A 21,948-nucleotide genomic window follows, 5' to 3' on the forward strand; every position below is an offset into this window, starting at 1 on the left:
GGAAACATTATTGGTAATTTTTAGTTTACCGATGTTACACTTGGTTTGCAAACCTTTTTTTAAATTTTTAGTAAAGCTTCCTCTATTAACTTATTTTTTTGTTCATTTTCACGTATCTTTTTTTGTTAATAAATAAGTTTTGTTTTTTGCTTTTCAATTCCTTCCTGCTATTTCAGATGAGCTTGCTGTTGCCTTTGCAATTGATCTTTTTTTTTTTATACGAGTTTTATTTTGCTTTTCTAATCTTAGCTGTTTTTTGCTTCTATTTCTTTAATTTTTATACGTTTTTCTTCTAGTTTTTCTTAATTTATTTTTTGCTCTAAGGGTTTGAAATGAATAATGGAGTTTTCAAATTAATTTGACACTTATTGTTTGATTTCAATTTATCTTTATAAGGCCAATAGAGATAATCTGCAAGAGATTTTAACGGTTCATTAGTTTTAGGTTTGTTTGATCTTGCAAGGGACTTTCAGCTTCTTGCAGTAGACTCTCAACTAATAACGGAGAAACTTCCAACTGGATGATATTAAGGTACACAGCGTCAAGATAAAAATATTATACGTTTATAAACAATGTGGTGTAACGAATATCAAGAGGTTACGTTAGATTTGCCAGTAATTAGAGCAGTGCCAGTTATACCCACATCCATCCTAATTATACCGTTTTAGAACTTGTTTGAGAAAAATGTACTGTAACCTTTATCAGGTATTCAGATCAAATCGATAATTAATACGACCTATTTTTCGCTTATTTGTGTGTATAATCACGTATTTTCTTATTTTTTCATTTATAAGTTTATTTACTTACCTATATTTTATGCACAACATCAAATTTGGCGAGTGTCAAATTGAGGCTAAACAATTATCTCTTTTTTTTAAATAGTGTCGAACAGGGGCCAGGATATTATCGCATTTTTTAATTAGTGTCAAACTGTAATCTGGACTATTATATTTTAATCAATGTTGAATTTGGACAAAAAATGTTAACACTTTTTTTTGTCACACTTCACTTAGACTTTTAGACTAGCAGTTTTATAAAATAACTGGCGAGTTTTAAAAATGTGTTTTCAAATTAAATAGATCTGTCGTTATTGTAAAACGTGTTCTCGTCATTTATCAGAATACATTTTGTCAGTATAGTAAAATATATTTGTGAACTATTAATAAGCAGGCAAATATTTTTTTGAAATGCTTCGAATAAAAATTTAATCGAGTTATCGTTCCTTGTTGATATTTAAGCATTTGTTCTCTTAAAAACTATCATTTTTATTATGTCTCTTTCGATTACGTACCTCTACTAAGCATTTTAATATACACCTTTTTTTAATACATTTTCAAGAACTTCTACGAAAGTAAATACATTTGAATTCGACGAATATAGTTCGCTATTTGTATACTGTGTACTGCAGTAAACAACTGAGTGAAAAATTTCGGGCAACCGTAAAAAAATCTATCGACACAAATTTTTTGGCTATTTTTCTGAGTACCGTAAATTTGTGGTGGTTGAAAACAATATCGTATTAGTTGCTTTGTCTTTTACTAATACAAATGTTTTAATAGTATAAGTCATCAACTGAAGTTCATCCACAGCATCGTGAGATTCTGAAACCGATTTTGGTAGTTTCAGTAAGGTCTTGCGATGAGCAGCCCAAGCGTTTTGCCTTTATCCATCAATGTCTTGCACTATAAAAATTAAGTTTTTTTGTTACACTATTTTACTGCGTACGTATCAGTTTTGATGGACAAGTGGAATGTCTTTAACTGCTTTTCGTTACTCGAATTGAGAGCTTATAGCAGTTGTATGTCTCGTTCACTCATACAGAGCTCCATTGTCATAATGTATCAAGAAATGCATGTTTACTCTCAGTATTACTCAAGCTATTTTACTTTAAATACGTATATTTCTTTTCTTAGCAGTTCTTCACGATGTACAAACAGAAGTGTACATTACAATGGAGAGTAGTGGTAAGACTAAAAAACTGTTTAAATGTTTAACCCGAATTCATCATTAATTAGGAGATAAGGGCCTGGCCCCAAGTCAACCATTTTTTTTCAGCCCCAATTCAACATTTCCCTAACATTCAATATCGGAACTTAAAACGATTGCAATTAGAGGTTTCAACTTCATGATATTCATACATGAACAAAAACTCGTACATTGCTGGGGAGCTGTAATAAATTTGAATCTGCTAACGAAATTACAACTAATACATGAAACGTGCAGTACAGGATTACTTATAAAAATTAATGTATTGCATGAGTCCTAATTCTACGTTGGAGCATTAAATACACGTTAAGGCCGTTTTTTACACTTTTTAATTTTTTTTTAATATGAGGCACTTAGAGCTCAGTTTCAAATTCCACTTTAAAGTGCATTGAGAATATTGTGCTATCCCCTTTAATCTCACGTTTATTGATTAAATACACGCGTCTTCCGTTGTCACACATCCATTTGAAATAGTCAAATTAGTCATTAAAATTAGTTTTAATTGATAGATTTTTTCATAAAAAAAGCAACTTTTCACGTCCCCGTCAATTAAAACACCATTTATGGAGATTAGAATTTAAAAACTTTTTTAAAGAGTAAAGAGTATATTCCTGCTGAAGTAGTAATATTAATAAGATTTTAAAAAGCTATTTCTTTCGTTTTGATTTAAAAAAGTATCTGAATTAGCCTGCGGACTTGCGTACCACTCTGAAATAATCAGTTTTTATCACATCTGGAAATAAACGCGGCTTTTTCATTATTTCAATCATCAAGTCGCCTTTACAACCTTCAAAAAATGCTAATTTTTGTGAAATACCCATAAAATGTTTTTAAAAAAGTCAAAAATATATTTTCTGTTTCCCTCTCACAAATTTGATTTTCAAACTTTTAATTTAACTCACTATGTTGACATATGAGTTTCCCAACTGAATGTAAGCTTCGAAAATTTTTAAACAATTTCTATTAATAATTCAGCCATACATCCAGTTTCCAAGTATTCCGACATAGTCCTCCAAGTTGTAGAAATGCAACACCAATAACAGAACTCGGTATGTGTCAGTGCATACAAGAAATGTTAGTTGTTAGTTCCATACTTACCATATGCATGCTATGATGCGCGTGTGACAATCGTTTTTACCCTACTTACTCGACTGGCACGAGCTGATTTTAATTTCAGTTTTTCACGCGACATATACCTAAGTACATGATTGGCATTCGCCACGGTCACGGAGGGGGAGGAGAGACGTCCTTGCCCATCGGCGAGGATTAGTATATTGTGTACATTACCTTGCGGACGTACATCCATCGCAACCTTCTCGCCCCCCCCCGCTCCTTGTATGTACCTATACTCACTCTTCCACTGAGGTCGAGCTTTTTCTCGGCCAACGTACTGACTGCGCTTACTCTCCTGCAAACTTTGTTCGAAAATCCTTCCAGATATGCAAAAAGGGGGGTGGGCGTCTGAATGGAACACATTGTGAAAAATATTATAAACGTACGACTTCTTTTAAGTCCGATATTTTGATTTCGAGTGTCCCTTATGTGTGACATTAAATCGATATTAGTGATGAAAACCGATGATACGAAATTATTTTCTGATTGTTGTTATGAACTACATCTTGAATGGGAAAAAAAAAATAAAAAGTAAAAATCGATCATCCAAGGTATGCGTTGTAACTAGTTTAAACTTGCAGCTTGTAATATTTATTTACACTATATCTGCCTGAAACTGATTCATAACCACTGAGGTGTTAAATTACATCCACAACACGGGCGGAAGTAAACAATGCTCAGATCTTTGCTTCCTTGCCTCGTGTGACAATGCACGCGAGATCTCGATAATTCTTTACTTGACCGCCCTAGCTGTGTAAATAGCTATATTTAATATCAATTAATAAAAAATTTTAAGTCACTAATAAAAATTCCTTTAAATTATTACTAATAATTCATAAGAATTATTGATTAGCCATATTTGATGATGGTAAAAAATCATGTTTTTTAATTCACTCTCAAAAAAGAAAAAACAAAAATAGCAACTGATAATAACTATTTGGACAATTAAATTAAATTTCTTAACACCAGCGCAAAGTACAACTAACGTGTCCGAACGGCACGGTTGATGTATGTTTGTGCCGAAGTTGCGAACGCCTTTTTTTTGCCGGTGGCACAAAATGCTGCTATATTCATTCATAGGCTTACTTTGAGCCCGCAAATCACTTTGTGTCCACGGTAAAAAAAAGTTCTCAAGTTCGAACTTGAAATTTTTCATTAGGTTACTTTTTTTCTAATAATAAAATAGATGGAATGGTATTTTTTTGACTAAAAATATCGTTGTAATCGTCTATTATTGCAATTTAGCATATGTAATAGTGATATAGTATCTAGTACTCACATAACGTATTTAGTAATATCAAAATGGTTAACATGGGACTTCGAGTTTGATGAATTGAAATGATGTAAGTGATAACTAATGTAGGTGATGAAAAATTTCAAGTAAAACTTTAACCTGTGATAGGAAAAACTATTATTTTGTATAAGTTCTATTTATGTATAACTATTATTGCTTGCAATTCTAAGTACTACCATATTTGATTCCCTCTCTTTTCGCCAAAACGTATGTCTAACTATTAATAAAACAACGGTTTCTGTTGTAAATCACCTCCCTCCTCTCTCAAAGAATAAGCAAATTATATTAGCAGTTTTCCATATATGTAAAGAGTCTTCGAGATTACTAAGGCAGAATCAAGGAAATGTATTTTTTTACCTTAGGTGTTTTCTTTAAACATTTTTAAGCTGCACTCTTAGTAGAAAAAATAGCATTTGCCACTAATGCACTTTCAGTGTGGTGATCGCCCAAGAAGAGATGGGCACTGGGGACCAAGACCACTATAAAGTTGTTTCATCAAAGCCTAATGATGGATAATTAAGTAAGTACTTTGGAATTAAATTTAAAATCAGTATGAAAAATTATTATATTAAGGGATTGTGTCACTTTAGATAGTTTCCTCGTGTGTTAAGTTTATTGCGTGTCCTTAAATGCACTAAAAAATACTGAAATAAACAAGTAAAAATACCGGTTACAAAGTACTTCCCAGACTGTTTTAAAAAATTATTTAGAATGTTCTTACGATGGTTTCGAATGTGTTTATTTAATAAATCAGAATGATATTTATTTCTGACAATTTCTATGTAATTCCTTACGAATTTATGTTGATTAATATGAATCTTTGCTATTTCTGACGATGTAGGAAATACTATTAAATATTAAGCAGATTAGGTAACATGGTAGAAAAATCATCAACTATACAGGTCTTCTATTATAATAATACGTTGCAACTTGTAATTCCATCGAAATTTTACATCTTTCTAATTGTGATATTCGTGAAAAAATTGTCACATAGGAATATGTGTTGATTAAAAATTAAATTTTCCGAAAACGGTGTCTACTATTTTGATGTTCAAATACAAACCCCTCAATCGTCATTTTAATTGTATCAAAACTTTTCACAAATATATAAAATTTGAATGAATAAAAAAAATTGTGAGACTGTTTGTATTTAAAGTATTTCTTAAATTAAAAACATGTATTCATAATTTTAAAAGTATTTCGGGATTTATTGCAACATCCCACAGTTCTCTTTTGGTACATAAGCTAAATTTTCTTGAGGGGAAAAGGAAGTCAGCACAATGCTACTATATTTTACTGTGAAACAAAATTAAGTACCATAAGGTAGATAGAAAAGTTAAACTCACTTGGTTCAAAGATTTTGAGTTTTCGACTTGAAAGAGCAACACTAATTAGATTATTTACTCCGACTAATTTTTTTATTAAAATAAATCTTATTTTGTTGCTTACTTTTTACGTGCATTGACAATTATTCTCTGAAAAAATGGAAAAATGATTACTTAAATTAAAAAAAAAAAATCAGGATAAAAATTATAAAATACAAAAATCCGCCTTAAAACGTTTAATTTTCTTATAAAAATGGTATGGAATACTATTTGTAAAGGTTTTATCTAGCTGTTGAGCAATGATTTTCTTCATACTTCTTATTGATTTGAACTTGGATAAGGGAAGGGAAATTCCACTTGATACATCAATGAGTCCATACAGTATCTGGTATAATACATTGTATCGAAATTAAAAATCTCTATATATTAAGAATTAAGGAATCTTGCGAGAAATGGTGTGTATTATTGAAGAAAGTTAAGAGTCATACCATAAACGACCTTTCGTTCGATGTCGATAAGTGTAGAACCTTGAAAAGGACGGCCGAGAAAAAATTACTATGAAATTGAAAGCAGATAGTGTTGTGGAGTTGCTGTACTGATAATTTGTTCACCACATTTTTTTTCTATATTATTGCCTGCACTTTCGAGCTGAATTAAAAAAAAATTTTGAATCCATTCATTAAGATTGGAAATTTAAAATCATTATAAATGCACTATTTCACGCAATTTAATTTAAAAAAAGTTTTCATTATGTGCTTCCGCTTTAAAAATATACAAGCATCACTTCTTGTTATAGACACTACTTTTGCATAGAACTCGAGCTCACTTTATTTTCGAACGATTTTTCCCATCACAACTACACTTAGTTTAAAGCATATACAAAAATTTAGTCCAAGGGCTTTGATATAGTTTTTTAAGTTATTTCGTTTTAAATTTTTCTTCTTACTTCAGCTTTATTATTGACTTTAAAAATAATAAAGCTGAGTTGGAAAAAATGAATAGCGAGACATTTTCTTTAACGGTACCTTTACTAGACGGTTACAACAAGTGACCATGTTTGCTGTAAGTGTTTTACGAAGGACAGATCTATACTTAAGTCCATCCTATGTACTCAGTAAATGTCAGGGCCATGGAAAGAAATGAAAGTTGCTCAACGAATGTGCTGGGCGATAAGGGATTATTTCAAGTGTAAAAATTACATTATGTCTCAGTGTTGTTTGCGTCATCACTCTTTTTTTTACTGGTACAAAGTGTTCAGTATTGGGATTGTAAAGTGCAGTTGTGCTTACTACATTCTAACAAACTTGTCTATGGATTCGCATACATGCAAGTCTTTTATAAGTAAATGTTTTTTTACTATACGTACCAATGTACTTCATGAGTCACGAAAAAAAAATGAAGACATTATAAAATACTCTTTTATTAATAAACTAATACGCAGAAAATTGATTTTTATCGTACACGTACTTACAAAAGTCAAGGTAACTGAGTTAACTTGAACAATCACACAGATGATGAAAATTTTTTTACTACTTAGCCAATCAATAAAAAGTTCCTTGTACGATTTTTAAACTTTTTAGTTATTACTTTAATCTTAATTTTTTTACACAACAGCCTATGGTGTATTTGACGTCAAACCTAAGAGCCCATCGTCTGCAGAATTGAGTAGAGATAGATAGCTAAGATAGGGTGAACCATTGAAGCACAAATTTAGGTGATCTCGCCTGGTCCGTACTTAAAATTGGCAATTTTGTATTACAAGGAGTTAATCACTCAGCACTGCTGACGAGAGTGAAAACTGAAACTAAGAAGTAGCTTATTTTTTCATGTAGTCTTTTAATTACTATATTATAAATATAAGTCTCATTATGATCAAATTAAAACTATTATAATAAGTTGGGTTTTGAGATCATCATCAACATCAACATTCCAAGCAAATATAAATTTCCAATAATAATGTGCATTTCCTTGCACTATGTTTAATAACTAAAGGCATATAAAAATAATAACTTTAATAAAAGCATGGTATAACTTTCGTCTCCTCAAGGACGGAGGATTAAGTATAGGCAATTTTTATGTTGCCATGCTGTTGCAATGAATTCTGTAACCCATGAGTAAATAAATATTGTTACTTATTTATTCATTAATAAATTCGTTGTATTGCATTTGGCGTTTTTTTTTCAAAACTTAAGAATGAATATGTATGTTTATCAGTTTTTCAATATTTGAATTTTGTGCTTTTGAACTTTTATTAAGAATAAAAGCCCTGTGCGAGAAAATTTATGAAAAAAAACTAATATTTTTTTAGTAAGCTTTATGTAACAAATATTATTTTTGTTGAATGAATGCTAATGGTTTAAAATTTCAAATTATTATAAAGTTGGAAAACGAAAACTTAAATTGTAATATTAAAAATTACTTAGACAATATGCCTCCTTTAGAACTTCCACTTGGTCATTTTTTGGTAACTTCATTATTATCTGGAGTTTACATCATCAATAAGACACCACTTAGTTTTCTTGAACAAAAATTTTTTGTTTATGTAAGTCAATATTTCGTCTTATCATGGAGACCTTTTCAAGAGATCCCTGTACACGAATCTTCCCCACTATCTCATTATTAGAGGTATAAAAAATAGGTGGAAGTACCTACATAATCACGTTAATATGTCCATGGACGAGTTTATGTAGGGTGTTGAGTTGTTGCTTGCCTCGACTTGTTTTCAGTTCATTAAATTTTTTTTTCAGCAAATCATAAGGTATCCTATGGACGGATGTGTAAGCCCAGTATTTTCTGATATAGTTTTGAAACAAGTTGAAAAGAATGTATTGTCTTTTTTGAAAAGAATGTATTGTTGTTGTTTTTTATTTACCATCAGCAAGCTTTCAAAATATCCATCGTCATTTGTCTCTGGTATTTGAAAAATTATTAGTTAATGATATACTGTGTAAGTGTAATCTTTTGTCGTGAAAAACTTAAGAATGACAGTTCTGTGATGACTATCATTTTTTTTCTCCTATGAATAAAGTTTTGCTGTGGATAAGCTTTGTGGAACCGCGATAATTATAAATTTACGTATACATGGCTTCTGCATGCGTATGGCTATTGAGAAATTATTTATTCTGTAAACGAGGAACCGAGTGTTAAAATAACACGTCATTATCATTTTTCAGCCTCACAATCAATATACCTATACATTCTGTCAAAAAATGTGTCCATCTGTGTGTGAGTAGTTGTGTAGCTGGTTGGATCTCACAATTAATTTGACAAGTTTTTATGGAATCAAGCACATGATCTTTATATAGGAATAGCGTAATGGGTCTTTAACAATAAATACTTTTTTATACCTTTTATGAGAATGGATATGGGAAAACAAGTTTTTTTAAATTTATAACTATTCCAAATTGGATATGCATTAGAAATTGTTAGGCATTGAAAAAAGTTGTTCTTCTATAAAATACAAATTCAAACTAAAAAAACTATCTTCGTTATATTAAAGAAATATTTTATTTAAAAAATGTACATTAAGTGGTGATTAACAACTGAATTCTAATGAAATTTTGACCTAACAGTTGTAGTAAATAGTACATAGCTTTTGATTCAACAACATTCTGAACTATTATTTTTACAATCGTTTGAAAAAACTGAATTTGAGAGGAAATCTTAAGGTACACTGAGTTACTGATTACCATGCAACATAAAAAAACAATTTTAATAAATCTTTATTATGCTGTAAATAGTCCTACTCTTTAATTTTGATCGTCACTAAAGAACTTAAAATGAAGAAATTATATTGTAAGGGACTCAGCATGTAAAATGCACTGGCCCTTCATGTACGTTCGCATTATTTTGTGTATGCGAACCCCAGTAACTCAAGGTGAGCAAAAAATCGGGAACGATGGCATCACTCACAATACAAACCACGACAATAATTATTATAGACAAAACACAGCGGCACCACTTCATTCTGCAGGAGAAGACAAGTCAGGTTGGGCAAATAGAAATTACTCAAACGCCCAAGACTGATTTACAGTACCCCCACATTACATAGGAAATTTTTATTACGAACGCCCAATTCAGAACACGCTGTCGTCACCTAGCAGCAAACATACCGATATTTGACGGCAATTCCGTCAAACTACCCCTTTTTGAACAAATGGTAAGAGTGGTTTCGTGGACAGTAAGCCCCGTATATGACAAATTTTTTGTAGGCTTACTAGCAAATAAGCTGAAAGAAACAGCAGCCGAATTTATACCGTGCCTGGCACAATTCTCATCTGTAGATGAATTCTTGGTAGAATTGAAAAATAGATATAGCAGCATCGGAAGCGTTAACACGTTATTGGCAAAATTAAAAGTAGTGAAACAATACAGAGGGGAATTAGTAGAGGAATACAGCAGGTGCGTTCAAAAATTATACGATAGAATGACAACCCTATACGATTCGGATACGACACTATTACCCGGGCAAGGACACACACAATAGGAGAGCGCTGAAAAAGAAGCCATAAAGCAATATACGTACGGGATAAAATCACTTTACAACTACAGGGTAAAATGCCTTAACCCGAAAATGTTAGGCGAAGCTATAGTAGCCACGCTAAAAATGAAAAGTGACTTAAGCCTACGACAAATAATGCCGGCACGAATCGAGGCCCAAACATACCGAGCGAGAGCATAAACAAGAGATACGGATGATCGTGCGAGCAGGCATGAGCAGGCAGAAGTACGCGACACAACAGATAAAAATAAAATAACAGGGGACTATCAATATTGCTCATATTGCAATGAATACGGAGAGCATGCTACAAAAGTACGTGTGAAATTAGTAGCAGACGCAGCGAATAAGAGAATTCAAACCCCAGACATAAAAGCGAATGATCCACCCGTGCAGGTATCACAAGATAAACAAAACGTAAGGGATAAAAATTGTGCTTACTGCAAACGCAGGGGGCACTATATAAGGGAATGCCGCACACCAGTAAGAGACGCAGAAAATAGGAGAATAAATCGGAGTGATGGACGCGAACAATTCAACAATGATAACAGGGAAAATACGGAAGGAAATTTTAACTACCGAAATAATTATAATTACCCCTCTAATACATATAGCCAAAACTATAACAACGATTATAGAAGGAACCCCTACAACAATACAGGCTACAAGAGATATAATAACTACAACAGAAACGCTGATTACTCAAGAAATGAAAATAACAATTACAACAACCAGTACGGTAACTACAATAATTATAGAGGAAATTATAATTGTAACAGAAATTATAATAGGGATGAAAATTATAACGACAGAGAACCTCCGAATGGAACAAATGATGCACCTGATGAAAAAGTATCCACGTGTAGCACGGAACATTTAAACTCGCAGGATGCTCGTCGTGCTCCCCAAGCGCCGAGCGGGCCCCAAGAATAGAGAAGGAGATAGAGCATAAAAACAAAACGGAGTCAGCTGAAGGAGAGAAGCAAGCAGAGTCAAATAAAATACGCATTGGAGGTAAAGCTAGTGAGACATCACGCAAAGAAAAGTATACGAGAAAAGAAACAATTAAAGTATCGCTAGAAACAGACTCCGAACAGGCTTCTCAAACGGCTGAAAATGCTCACAAAGAAAAAAGAATTAAAACGGAATTTATAACTAGTAGCCCTTTAGCTGGTGCAAAAAAAATCCACGAAAGCATGAACCTACCTCTCCGCAAGGTAAAGATATCGAGTACTGGAAGCACACCATCATCAGTAATATTAAACAGCAATCAGCTGCAATCTTACAATGCAAAATTTTACGCGGATACTGGTGCCGAAATATCAATTATAAAAGAATGCTGTCTCACTACAGACACGCACATAGAGAGCAGAGAAAAATTCCTAATAACTGGCGTCACACACGGAGCACGCTGCACGTTAGGGATGACTAAAATACCTCTTAATGGTATAATAATGAATCTGCACGTAGTCCCCGATACCTTTCCGATAGAAACGGAAGGCATTATTGGCTGGGACTATTTAAGTTGTATATGGCCTCATGAGCGCCTAAAAAATTATGTTGAATTTAAAGGCATCAGAATCCCATTACTAAAACCAGAATATTTTAAAATCTCCGCAAAATCGAGGAAAATAATATTTGCGCGTATAAAAGATGATAGCAGCCACGTACAAGTCAGCTGGGTCCCTCTACAAAATATAAAGGAGGGAATCTTATTTGGAAATTTTATAGGAGAAAATAAAAACTCAAAAATATATGCAGAAATTATAAACATAACAGACAAACAAATTGACGTACCAATATTGGAAGTAAATGTTTTCGAATGTGAAACCAGACAAGGGGCGAAACCATTCAGCATCGCTGGGGACGACGCTGAAGGGTTAAACTACACCATGATTGGGCTTTTTAACACTAAAAATTCAGATGGAAAGGTGAAAAATAATGAACTTATAAAAGAAAGAAATGCTGTAAACGGTAAAAATAATGATGATATTAAAGCAACATTAAAAATTTCAAAGATATTAAGAAATCGGATGTAGCGACTTGAGCAAGCAAAATAATGGAAATCGTCGATACATCTGGCTGCAACTTCGAAGAATTAAACCACGTCTGGGACCTCATAAACTACACTCCGTTCGTGTTTGGCCTCGACGGCGAGCCACTAAAGGCTACAAACTTACTTAAGCATTGAATAACAACGGCAACAGAGAAGTCAATAGTTGCCAAAAGGGTACGCTATCCAATAAAACTAAAGGAACAGATGCAAGGAGAAATAGATAAACTACTGCAGCAACAAATAATTGAGCCATCGACATCCCCATATAACTCAAATATGTGGATTGTCCCGAAAAACGTGGGACTAAACGAAGAAAACCGCTGGAGGATCGAACCAGATTTCCGGCTATTGAACGAAATAACAGTCGGTACGTGCTATCCACTGCCAATTCAGAATGAAATTTGGAAAAATTTAGTGGCTGCAAAATATATAACCGTGGTAGATCTGAAGAGTGGGTTGTTACAAGTAGAGATTCACGAGGAGAATTCTCATAAAACTGCGTTCTCAGAACTAAACGGACATTACCAAAATAAACTAATGTCGATGGGATGCATAGACTCGCCAAGTACATTCATGCGAGTGATAACAATGGCACTAGCAGGCTTACAAGGACGCGAGATAGAGGTATATATGGATGACATCATGGTTTTCGCAGAAAACTTGGAACAACATGAGATAAGATTCAAAAGGCTCTTAAAACGGCTAGCCGATGCGAACCTCAGAATAGAACCAAGAAAATGCCAATTCCTTAGAAAGGAAGTGAGAGTGCTCGGTCATATTGTAGGCAACGACCAGATCAAAACAAATCCGAAAAAAATTGAAGCAGTAAAAAGTTTTCCTAAGCCAACAAATGCGAGGAAAATAAAACAATTCCTCGGGTTGGCGGGGTACTATTGACGTTTCATCAAGGATTACGCAAAAATAGCCCAACCTCTCTCAAAGCTTACAAGGAAAACAGCCGAATTTAATTGGGAAGAAGAACAAGAACATGCATTTATAAAACTTGAAAACTCTCTGTGCAGTGAGCCAGTACTGAGGGCTCCAGATATAAACGAACCCTTTATCGTAACAACCGACGCATCCAACTACGCGATTGGAGCAATTTTAAGCCAGGGAGAGATAGGCAAAGATCACCCTTGCGAATATGCATCCAGATGCTTAAAGGGCAGTGAATTAAGATATCCGACATACGACAAGGTATTATTGGCGATAGTGTACGCCAAGGAGCAGTTCAGGCCATATTTATTCGGTCGTAAATTTACAGTCATAACTGACCATGAACCATTCAAACATTTCCACACATCGAAGATACCGGACTTAAGATTCACAAGATTGAAAGCAGAACTCCGTGGATATGAGTTTGACGTTGTCTATAGACCGGGGCAGAAAAATAAAGCACCGGATGCTCTTTCTCGCTATCCAGTACTTAGAGAAGGGGAAGAAAACTCAGAACTACCACGTCGGGAGCTGTATGAGCTTGCGGAAAAACAGGAAAGGGACAATCACGAAGACATAAATGCAGCACCAGTACGAATATATAAAATGCGTACAAAGAGACAGAGGAATCTAATTCGAAAGAACAGGAAAGTCAAAATAGAAATGTCTGACTCAGACGAGCCAGACGAGAAGGCAATTAAAAAGAAGCCCAGAAAACTTAGAGGAAGCGAACAAGTATCAAGTACCTACAGCTGCAGTAGTAGAGACACAGGATGAAAACGGAAAATGACGGAAAAACTAAAAGATAAGGCAGATAAAAACACCCTTACAGCGGTAAATGACAAAGAAAAAATTCTGTTGCAAGGACCAGCGAACGATAAACTGGCGTACATGTGCAAAGAGAAAAACATGGAAAAAGGAGTAAAAACGACGAGCACACCATTTACCAACAAGGGTATAACAGAGAAAACACAACACAGAACCCGTAAACGACAGTTAAATACTCCACATAGAAAAATCGCAGATAAAAACGACGATTTCGATACCCAGGAACCTCGAAATAACACAGAAGAAAATTTTGAAGGGGATAGCAACGATTAAGCTGTAAACAAACAAGACGAAGAGAACGATGAAGAGGACGCATGTGATATGGAGAGCGAGGAAAAGAGTGAGAGAGAGGAAGGAAGAGTGTGGGAGCCCAACGAAAAACGCATAAGGCCCCCACTTGAACCACCATCTCCACCAAACCCTTAAAGCGACTGTAAGCCATTAACTAAAAAGAGTACAACGGAAATAGTTGTAACAATATTAATAGTGTTAATAATAATAATGATAGTAATATAACAATAATAATACTGACAGAAGCAATACAGAGTATAAGAGTTATAAAGATAGTATACCGATAAAGTATGTTGTATAGAAAGACAGGATACACAGAATCGTACGTGCATAAATATATATATAGGAAAAAGCGTTATTTTTTTTTAATTTGCGACCCTCAGACGAGCTGCGAGTGAACAACAAACTATACGAAGAGAAAATATAAAATAACTAATAACTACGTAACCAACAGACATTTAGACAATTAACACCCCACTTTCCTAAAGGAACAATATTAATAAAATACACAAAAAAAAAAAAAAACTTTTTTTCGTTGTGACCTTTGGACGCACTCGCAAAATAAAGGCGAAGAAAGAAAAATAAAAAAGAGAAGAGTATACTAACATGAAATTTTTTTGGCTGTACAACATCTAACTTACAGGAAAATGGGTAAGAAAGTAAAAGATATACTTATTATATTTTGCAACCCTTAAAAAGAAAAGGCATTGTCAAAAAAAAAAAAAAAAACCAATAAGAAATATTGTTTATATTAAAAATATCATATGTTTATACTCGAAACCATAGAAAAAATATAATAAGAATAATAATAAATAAGTCACTAATAACAATTATCATTGTTTTCTACAAGAAAAAAACAATCAAAAGAAAAACACTGTTAACAATACAAAAAAAAAAAAGGGATTTAATAACAAAATAATTACAAGTACAATTACAATTAAATGTGACGCACTTCAGAATAGTGTTGTTAGTAGATTCTAAAGGAGGTGAGACATGCAAAGTTTTAACAAAAAAAAAAGATCTTATTTTCAAATTATTTTGATTTTAATTATCAAGAAATACAGCTGCAATTGGAAAATTTTTACCAATTGCGCACTCAGCTATAATCCGTCAAGTACTCTACTCATAGCCAATCCTGATATTCCTTACCTACTATCAAAATCAACGGTTATCAGAGGATGACAGCAACTTCTGTATATTCTGGAGTTCGTTTACATAACGAGACTAAAATAAAACTGAACAAGGGAAATAGTCACACATATTTGGTTTGGAAGCCATATAAGATAAGATTTCCTCCACTGTATAAGGGATCAAAATCACAATTAAATCTGAGACAGCATTTCACCATGACAATAACAATAGCATCTACATGCATAGTAATACAACATAGCAGAACTCATAGGAGATAGTTCTCACAAAAAAAAGAAAAAAAAACATACACATACATTAGATATGTACATACATACGTATTTATATGGGAAAAACCCTATATGAGTCATCAGTCTCATAAACGAAGCCAGAACATCCTAAGCAGACACCTGTGATAAAAGTTCCTCAAAGTCCACAGTGGACATAAAACATAAATTGCCAGAACAATGGAGCAACCCTGCTACGGAAACACTACACAAGACTATTAGCGAATGCTAGTACTACCATGGCAGAAGAGATACACACCAGAGAAAAAAAAAATCAGCTCGATTATGACAACGTAAAGGAAAGTCGAAAACCCTCGTATTGCCTGACAAGAGTATGTATTCAGTGAAAAAAAAAAAAAACCAAACGTTGCGAATCATACAGAAATGAAGAAAAAAAAAAAAAAAAAAACCAACAAAGTGCCGCCAAAATACCAACGAATTTCCTATGAATTTCCCGTCCAACAACGTACATGATCACTAATCAGAGAAAGAAACAAATATGTATTATAGCTGAGAAATATCTTAAACTGACATTGGACGAAAAGAAAAAAAAATACATTTCGTATATGATTGAATCGCGTATGCAATCAACACATCCTTGAGCGTCCACTAATGTAAGCAATGAAAAAAAAAAAAGAAAAGAAAAAAAACAATGTTGTATTTAATAAGAAAATTAGTATAAGCATTTTGTACACAAAAAAAAGAGTTGTTACAGAAAAATAAGAATTTAACATAAGGCCAGAAAAATATATGTGTAAAAGGGGTGCAAAAATAAGTACCTAATGGCAAAATCTATAAGCATATAGTAAATATTAAACAAATCATTTTTACTCTGTTACGCTGGGTGCAAGGATTCAGCATATTTACTTAACTTGCCTTCTCTTTCTTATCACAATGGTCGAATTTAAGTGCCGTTCCCATGGGGGGCCCCGCTACTGACTTGTTATGGAATGATATCAGGTAACAAGTGAAAGAACACCAGTCGGAGAGCCAAGGAGACCTCACTGGACAATAGTTTGGCATTGAATCCAGCAATAATTTCACAGGAAGGTATCAAGACAAATCTAAGTGGCGTACTGATACAAGGGCAATAATTGCCCAAGCAACCAAAACAAAAAAAAATATTAATAATAAATTTAATGTACACAGTAAGACCTTGACTGTCGATATCCTTGACATCAAAAAAATATGAAACTGACAATTATATTAATTTTTATCCAATGCGAAAATAAATTGTTATCATAACCCTGTATAGTGCATATGTACATAAATAATTAGCAAGAAAAATGTAATTAAGCGATTATTTAATATAAGTAACTAAGCGAATTCTAAAATAAATTTTTTGTACAAGGGAAGCGTGCAAACAATAAAAAAAATGTATATACATAAAATACAGCAAATTAAACCAGTAGAAATAATAAGGATAGAGCGCTTTAAACCACCCTCCTTACTCTAACCGGAAAATGCTATACAACACAAACAACATAACACAGACATACACATCAAAAAGAAAATCGTCACCGAGGACGTCAGCGTCGCGGCCTCGGACGTGTTACGTACGATAGCATATAGCTATGCGTGCGTGCGCCTCTGCTGGCTTGGGCCTGATAGGTAGAGGAATAGGGAAGAGAGGTGACAGGAAATTGAGAGAGAAGGGACCAAAGGAGATCAGCGATAGACGCGAGAGGGTAAGGACGAAGTCCGCGAGATGATAATACACGCACAACTTCCCTTAATTATAAGTAACTCTAATAAAGTATAAGTAACAACAAGTCACGCTTCTATTTATTCCCGCACCGAGAATCCCACGTAACAGTACAGAGAGTACGAAATATATTTAAAGCAAGTCGACTTAATTAAATATGTCTTACGTATCAGGGTTATCAATACTGATTTGGCACAACCTTTAGCCTGGATAAACGAAGCATTGTCGAACTATTAGTTTCAAGTATGCGGAGGATACTAATAAAAAAATCGATAAAATTTAAAGTTAAATACGACGGCTTTAACCATCGATTGTTTGAATACATATATTTAGTGTATAATGTGCTAGTTATTTTTCATCTTCTTAGTAATACTTTTTGCACGTATTATATGAGAAACTTTTAAATCCTTTAAACGTACTAATTCCTAAGTCACAGATAAAGGTACCTTCTTAAAGGTTATTTACTTTTTTTTCTTAAAGTCATACAAGTCTCTCTTTAAAGTAAAAGTAAATAATTCGAAAAAAGTGACATCATTTAAGGAAAAAAGTAAAAATAATATTAATACTCTTATCTCACTAATATATGAAACAAAGTCCCAAAGACCTTCGTAATCTCCAACCACGAAAACTCATGAACCGATTTTATTGAAAATTTGCATACTAATTCATAACTTTTCTAGATGGTTGTTGTATAGTTTTTTATACGGAAAAATAAAGAATAACTGCAATAAATAAGCTCAAAGTTTTGCAAAAAACACTGATATTTCACTTTCGTTCAGTAGGATCCGCTAGGTATCGTTGAAGTTAAAACGAAGCTTCCTGCAATAGCAGTCAATATGTCTGGTTAGAATATCCCCGAGCAGATTTTTGAATGCCGTTATTTTTCATCGGTAATACATCGAAAATAGAGTTGTGAGCCATTGACATTTATGTTTGTTAAAAAAAAAATAATAAACAAAAAATAAAAAATAATAAATAAAAAAAAAATAAAATGAAACAGAAATTAGTTTCGCTCCTCTACGTTACCTATAAACAATTGTATAATGAAGTAAATTAACAAGCATCTAGTTAAAGTTTCTTTTTTTATTATTATTGGTTTCGAAACGTTACTTATTTCATGGGCTGTGTACTGAAAGTACGAAATAGTTTGAAAACGAATCGACTTAAATATGTCTTTCACATCAAGGTAGCGACTGTATGCTAATTTGGCAGAATCTTAAGTCTGGATGAACGAAGCTTTGCCGAACTATTAGTAATAAGTATACGAAGGTTACTTGTTAAAAAAAATTCGATCAAATTGAAACTTCAATGCGCCTCTTTCATTCATTGGTGGTTTTAATCAAAGTATCAAGTGTATGCTATTGAATTAGAAAAAAATCACAAGAAAATAATACTTAAAGCCCACTGAGACTCTGAAGCTCACCTAAAGGATTTTTAAGGCCTGGCATGTCCTTATTGCAGCCCCCTTCTGCCCTCTAAAAAATTAGGGAAATTTCCATGTTTTTGTCTGTTATTTTAATTCAATAAAACTTTCCATAATTTTACCAAGCCCTTCTCCTAGCGATATCTCTCTCTGACCCCCTGCAAAACTTTTCTTCAAAACAGTTGTTTCTATATTCGCTATGAAAAATCGTCGTAAAAATGTTTATGAGGCAAGAAATTTTACTTCTAATTATGGTCCACTACAAAAATAGCATAACAAAAAATTTCGAATTACAAATGGTCAATTAATTTCTAAGAAAGTGCTTTTACAAAATATATAGCTTAGACTAATACTCACACAGACACATGTTTTTTCTCAATTACCAATTCTGATAAATTGTGCATTAAAAAAATTTCTAAAAGAATTATTGAAAAATCTTGTACTTGACCAATGTAAAGCTTCCTTTGCAATATACGCAGGTTGAGTTGGTTTTAAATATCTTATACGAATAACAAAAATCTTATTAGTTAAAGAAACTTTTGTGTTGCATCTGAAGAGTGAAAACTTACAAAAACAATTTAAGATTTTCAGACATATTAAGTTTAATTTATTGATAGTCTTGCGATGTAATGTAGTTTCGGATCTGATGTAATTATTAATAACGTTATATTTTTTATAGATATGCTTTCAAACGAAAAGAAATTGAAATCATGCTGAGATTGGAGAGCAGCACACTGCACGGCAGTGCTCTTTTGAGCTTAATGCTCATTCTAATAATACCATCGGACTTATCAACAGGTGAGATAAAATTAGAATTTTATTACTGTATAAGTAAATTAGGTAATAAAAACCAGTGGACAGTGGGTGCTTGGGTACCCACGTATAAAGTTATACTTCTTTACAACTATGTGGCAGATAATATAATTACAAATATAAATATACCTCCTATGAAACGATATTGTGTACAAAAGTGGTGCAATTATCGTTACAAAGAACATACCAACGTTAGTTAGATGTGGTTTCAATAAATATTTAAATATTCAATAACTGATCAATTATAAACAACATATTATGGCACGATAAAATATTAACAATAAGTAGGCTGGCTAGTGTAAGACTATGCAGTTTTATCAAATCTTCCGATGATTTAAAAACAGCTTCCTACTACCTACGCTGATGACTTCTCTAATGTCACGTCATATCTGTCACTTACGCTCATACCGCTTTCTTCAGTAGCATAGTAATCTTTCATACAAACAAAAATTGGGAGATTCATACAGATCTTATAAATGCAATTTTTAATGATTTTTCCAGAAGATTATATATTAAATTGAAATTTTTGAAAACTAAACATGGGAAAAAGTGTACATTTGAATGGTTTGAATTTTTTTTGGGTATTTGTTTTGATATTTTAAATATACTTCTAATGCTTGTATAACGTCGGTAAAATAAAACGACTAATAATTTTTCTCTGCTCATTCCTTCGGAATTTTTCGTGTTGTTTTTAAAGTATTTTATGCAAGGATCAACGTGCATCAGAAAATAGGTAAATCACCTGCAAGTTACTCGTACCTGCAATAAAATGATGATTTATGAATATGCACGCTGGCCCATGCTGACCGAAAATGAAAAACAAACTAAGTAATTCTTCGATGCATAAAAATGAAATAACTGTAGATGCAAAAGTTTGACTAAGAACAGTTGAATTGAGATGTAATATTAAGTGATGATATATCTTTAGATTAAGACTAAATGATGGAAATGACTTAGAGGTAATACATACAGGTTAAGCGAATATAATAGTAAGCCAGAAACATCACACATAGTTAGAAACAACCAGTACACATTACTTACACTACTAGCAAGCAACTACATTACATGTTAACTACGACAAGCTTGGTAAACAACTTTATTAACTTTCAAGGAATTACCCGATTTTTAAGTTCACAAGCTCATCATTAACCAAGTAACTCTCTTGCATCGCAGCTATCGCATTAATAATTTCATAAACATACTCCAATAGTCTAATTTGTAATTTAGTTAAATTGTAACATTTTTTACTGAGTTATCTTCTTTTGGTTCCACGCCGCTTTTCTTAAGGAGGTTAAGCAGAAAAGTTCAAAATGGAGAAACGTGCCAAAAAAATGTATGTTATATTTGACCATGTTAGGAGTATGAGTTTTTTCAGATTTTTTACCATGGAAAAATTTCGAAAAAAAAATTATGAAATATTGACAGTTTAACACGGTCTCTAATGAGAGAGCAAGGTAAGACTTGCCTTTTAATAAAACATTAGGGTATGTTCTAAATGTTTTGGAATGAAAAAAAAACATTTTCATAGATAACTTAGTATAAAAGGAAGATGCTCGACAAAAAAAAACAAGCCTTACCAGGCATTTTTCAAAAATATAAGCAGTTATAGTCGTACAGTTTCAAGTTTGTAGCGTGCAAGAGGAGGTACGTGGTAAAGGGAGCCCAGATGCGCGGGCACGAAAAACCCCCCGTTTCTCACCCCTCTGAATGATACTCCCAAACCTCCTTAATAGATTTCAAGATTTTTTCAGGTATGTATCCTCATACATAGGGATGCATTTGCCGAGGTATTTCGTCTACAATGACAAAATACCTTGCATAATTAAATTACTATCTTATTACTTATATTATGCAATATGTACCATCTGATTTAAAGAAAACTTTATAATAATTTCATCAGAATTGGTTGACATTAGATCATCTTACTAATATATGAAGCAAAGTCGCTAAAACCGTTACAATTACTAACCGCGAAAGCTACTGAACCGATTTTGCTGAAATTTTGCATACTGATTCTTGACACTTACTAGATAGTTTTAGTACAGTTTTCATCTTGAAAAAATTTAATAACAATAGCAATAAATAAGCTCAAAGTTTTGCAAAAATACGCCAGCTTTTCACTTTAGTTCAGTAGGATCCACTAGGTGGTATCGACATAAAATCGAAGCTACCTGCAACAGAATTAAATAAGTGTGGTTATAATAGGCCAGAGCGTCTCGGAAATGTCTGCCGTTGTCTACTGGCACGTCACCAAGCTGCATCGGG

The 21,948-nt window shown here is 33.0% G+C and overlaps 1 protein-coding gene across 1 annotated transcript in view; it reads left to right on the forward strand.

Moving 5' to 3' along the window:
- Positions 1 to 21,948, forward strand: part of Cad89D (cadherin 89D) — a 278,532-nt gene that overhangs the window by 16,989 nt on the left and 239,595 nt on the right. The window contains exon 2 of the mRNA XM_089594166.1: positions 19,550 to 19,668. Within this exon, the coding sequence (XP_089450292.1) occupies positions 19,581 to 19,668 (88 nt within the window). The 5' untranslated portion in view covers positions 19,550 to 19,580. The remainder of the gene's footprint in view (positions 1 to 19,549; positions 19,669 to 21,948) is intronic.

Source organism: Copidosoma floridanum, unplaced genomic scaffold (genome assembly GCF_036245765.1).
Source record: "Copidosoma floridanum isolate Cflo_tuat_1 unplaced genomic scaffold, Cflo_Japanese_pri ptg000021l, whole genome shotgun sequence".
Taxonomy (NCBI): domain Eukaryota; kingdom Metazoa; phylum Arthropoda; class Insecta; order Hymenoptera; family Encyrtidae; genus Copidosoma; species Copidosoma floridanum.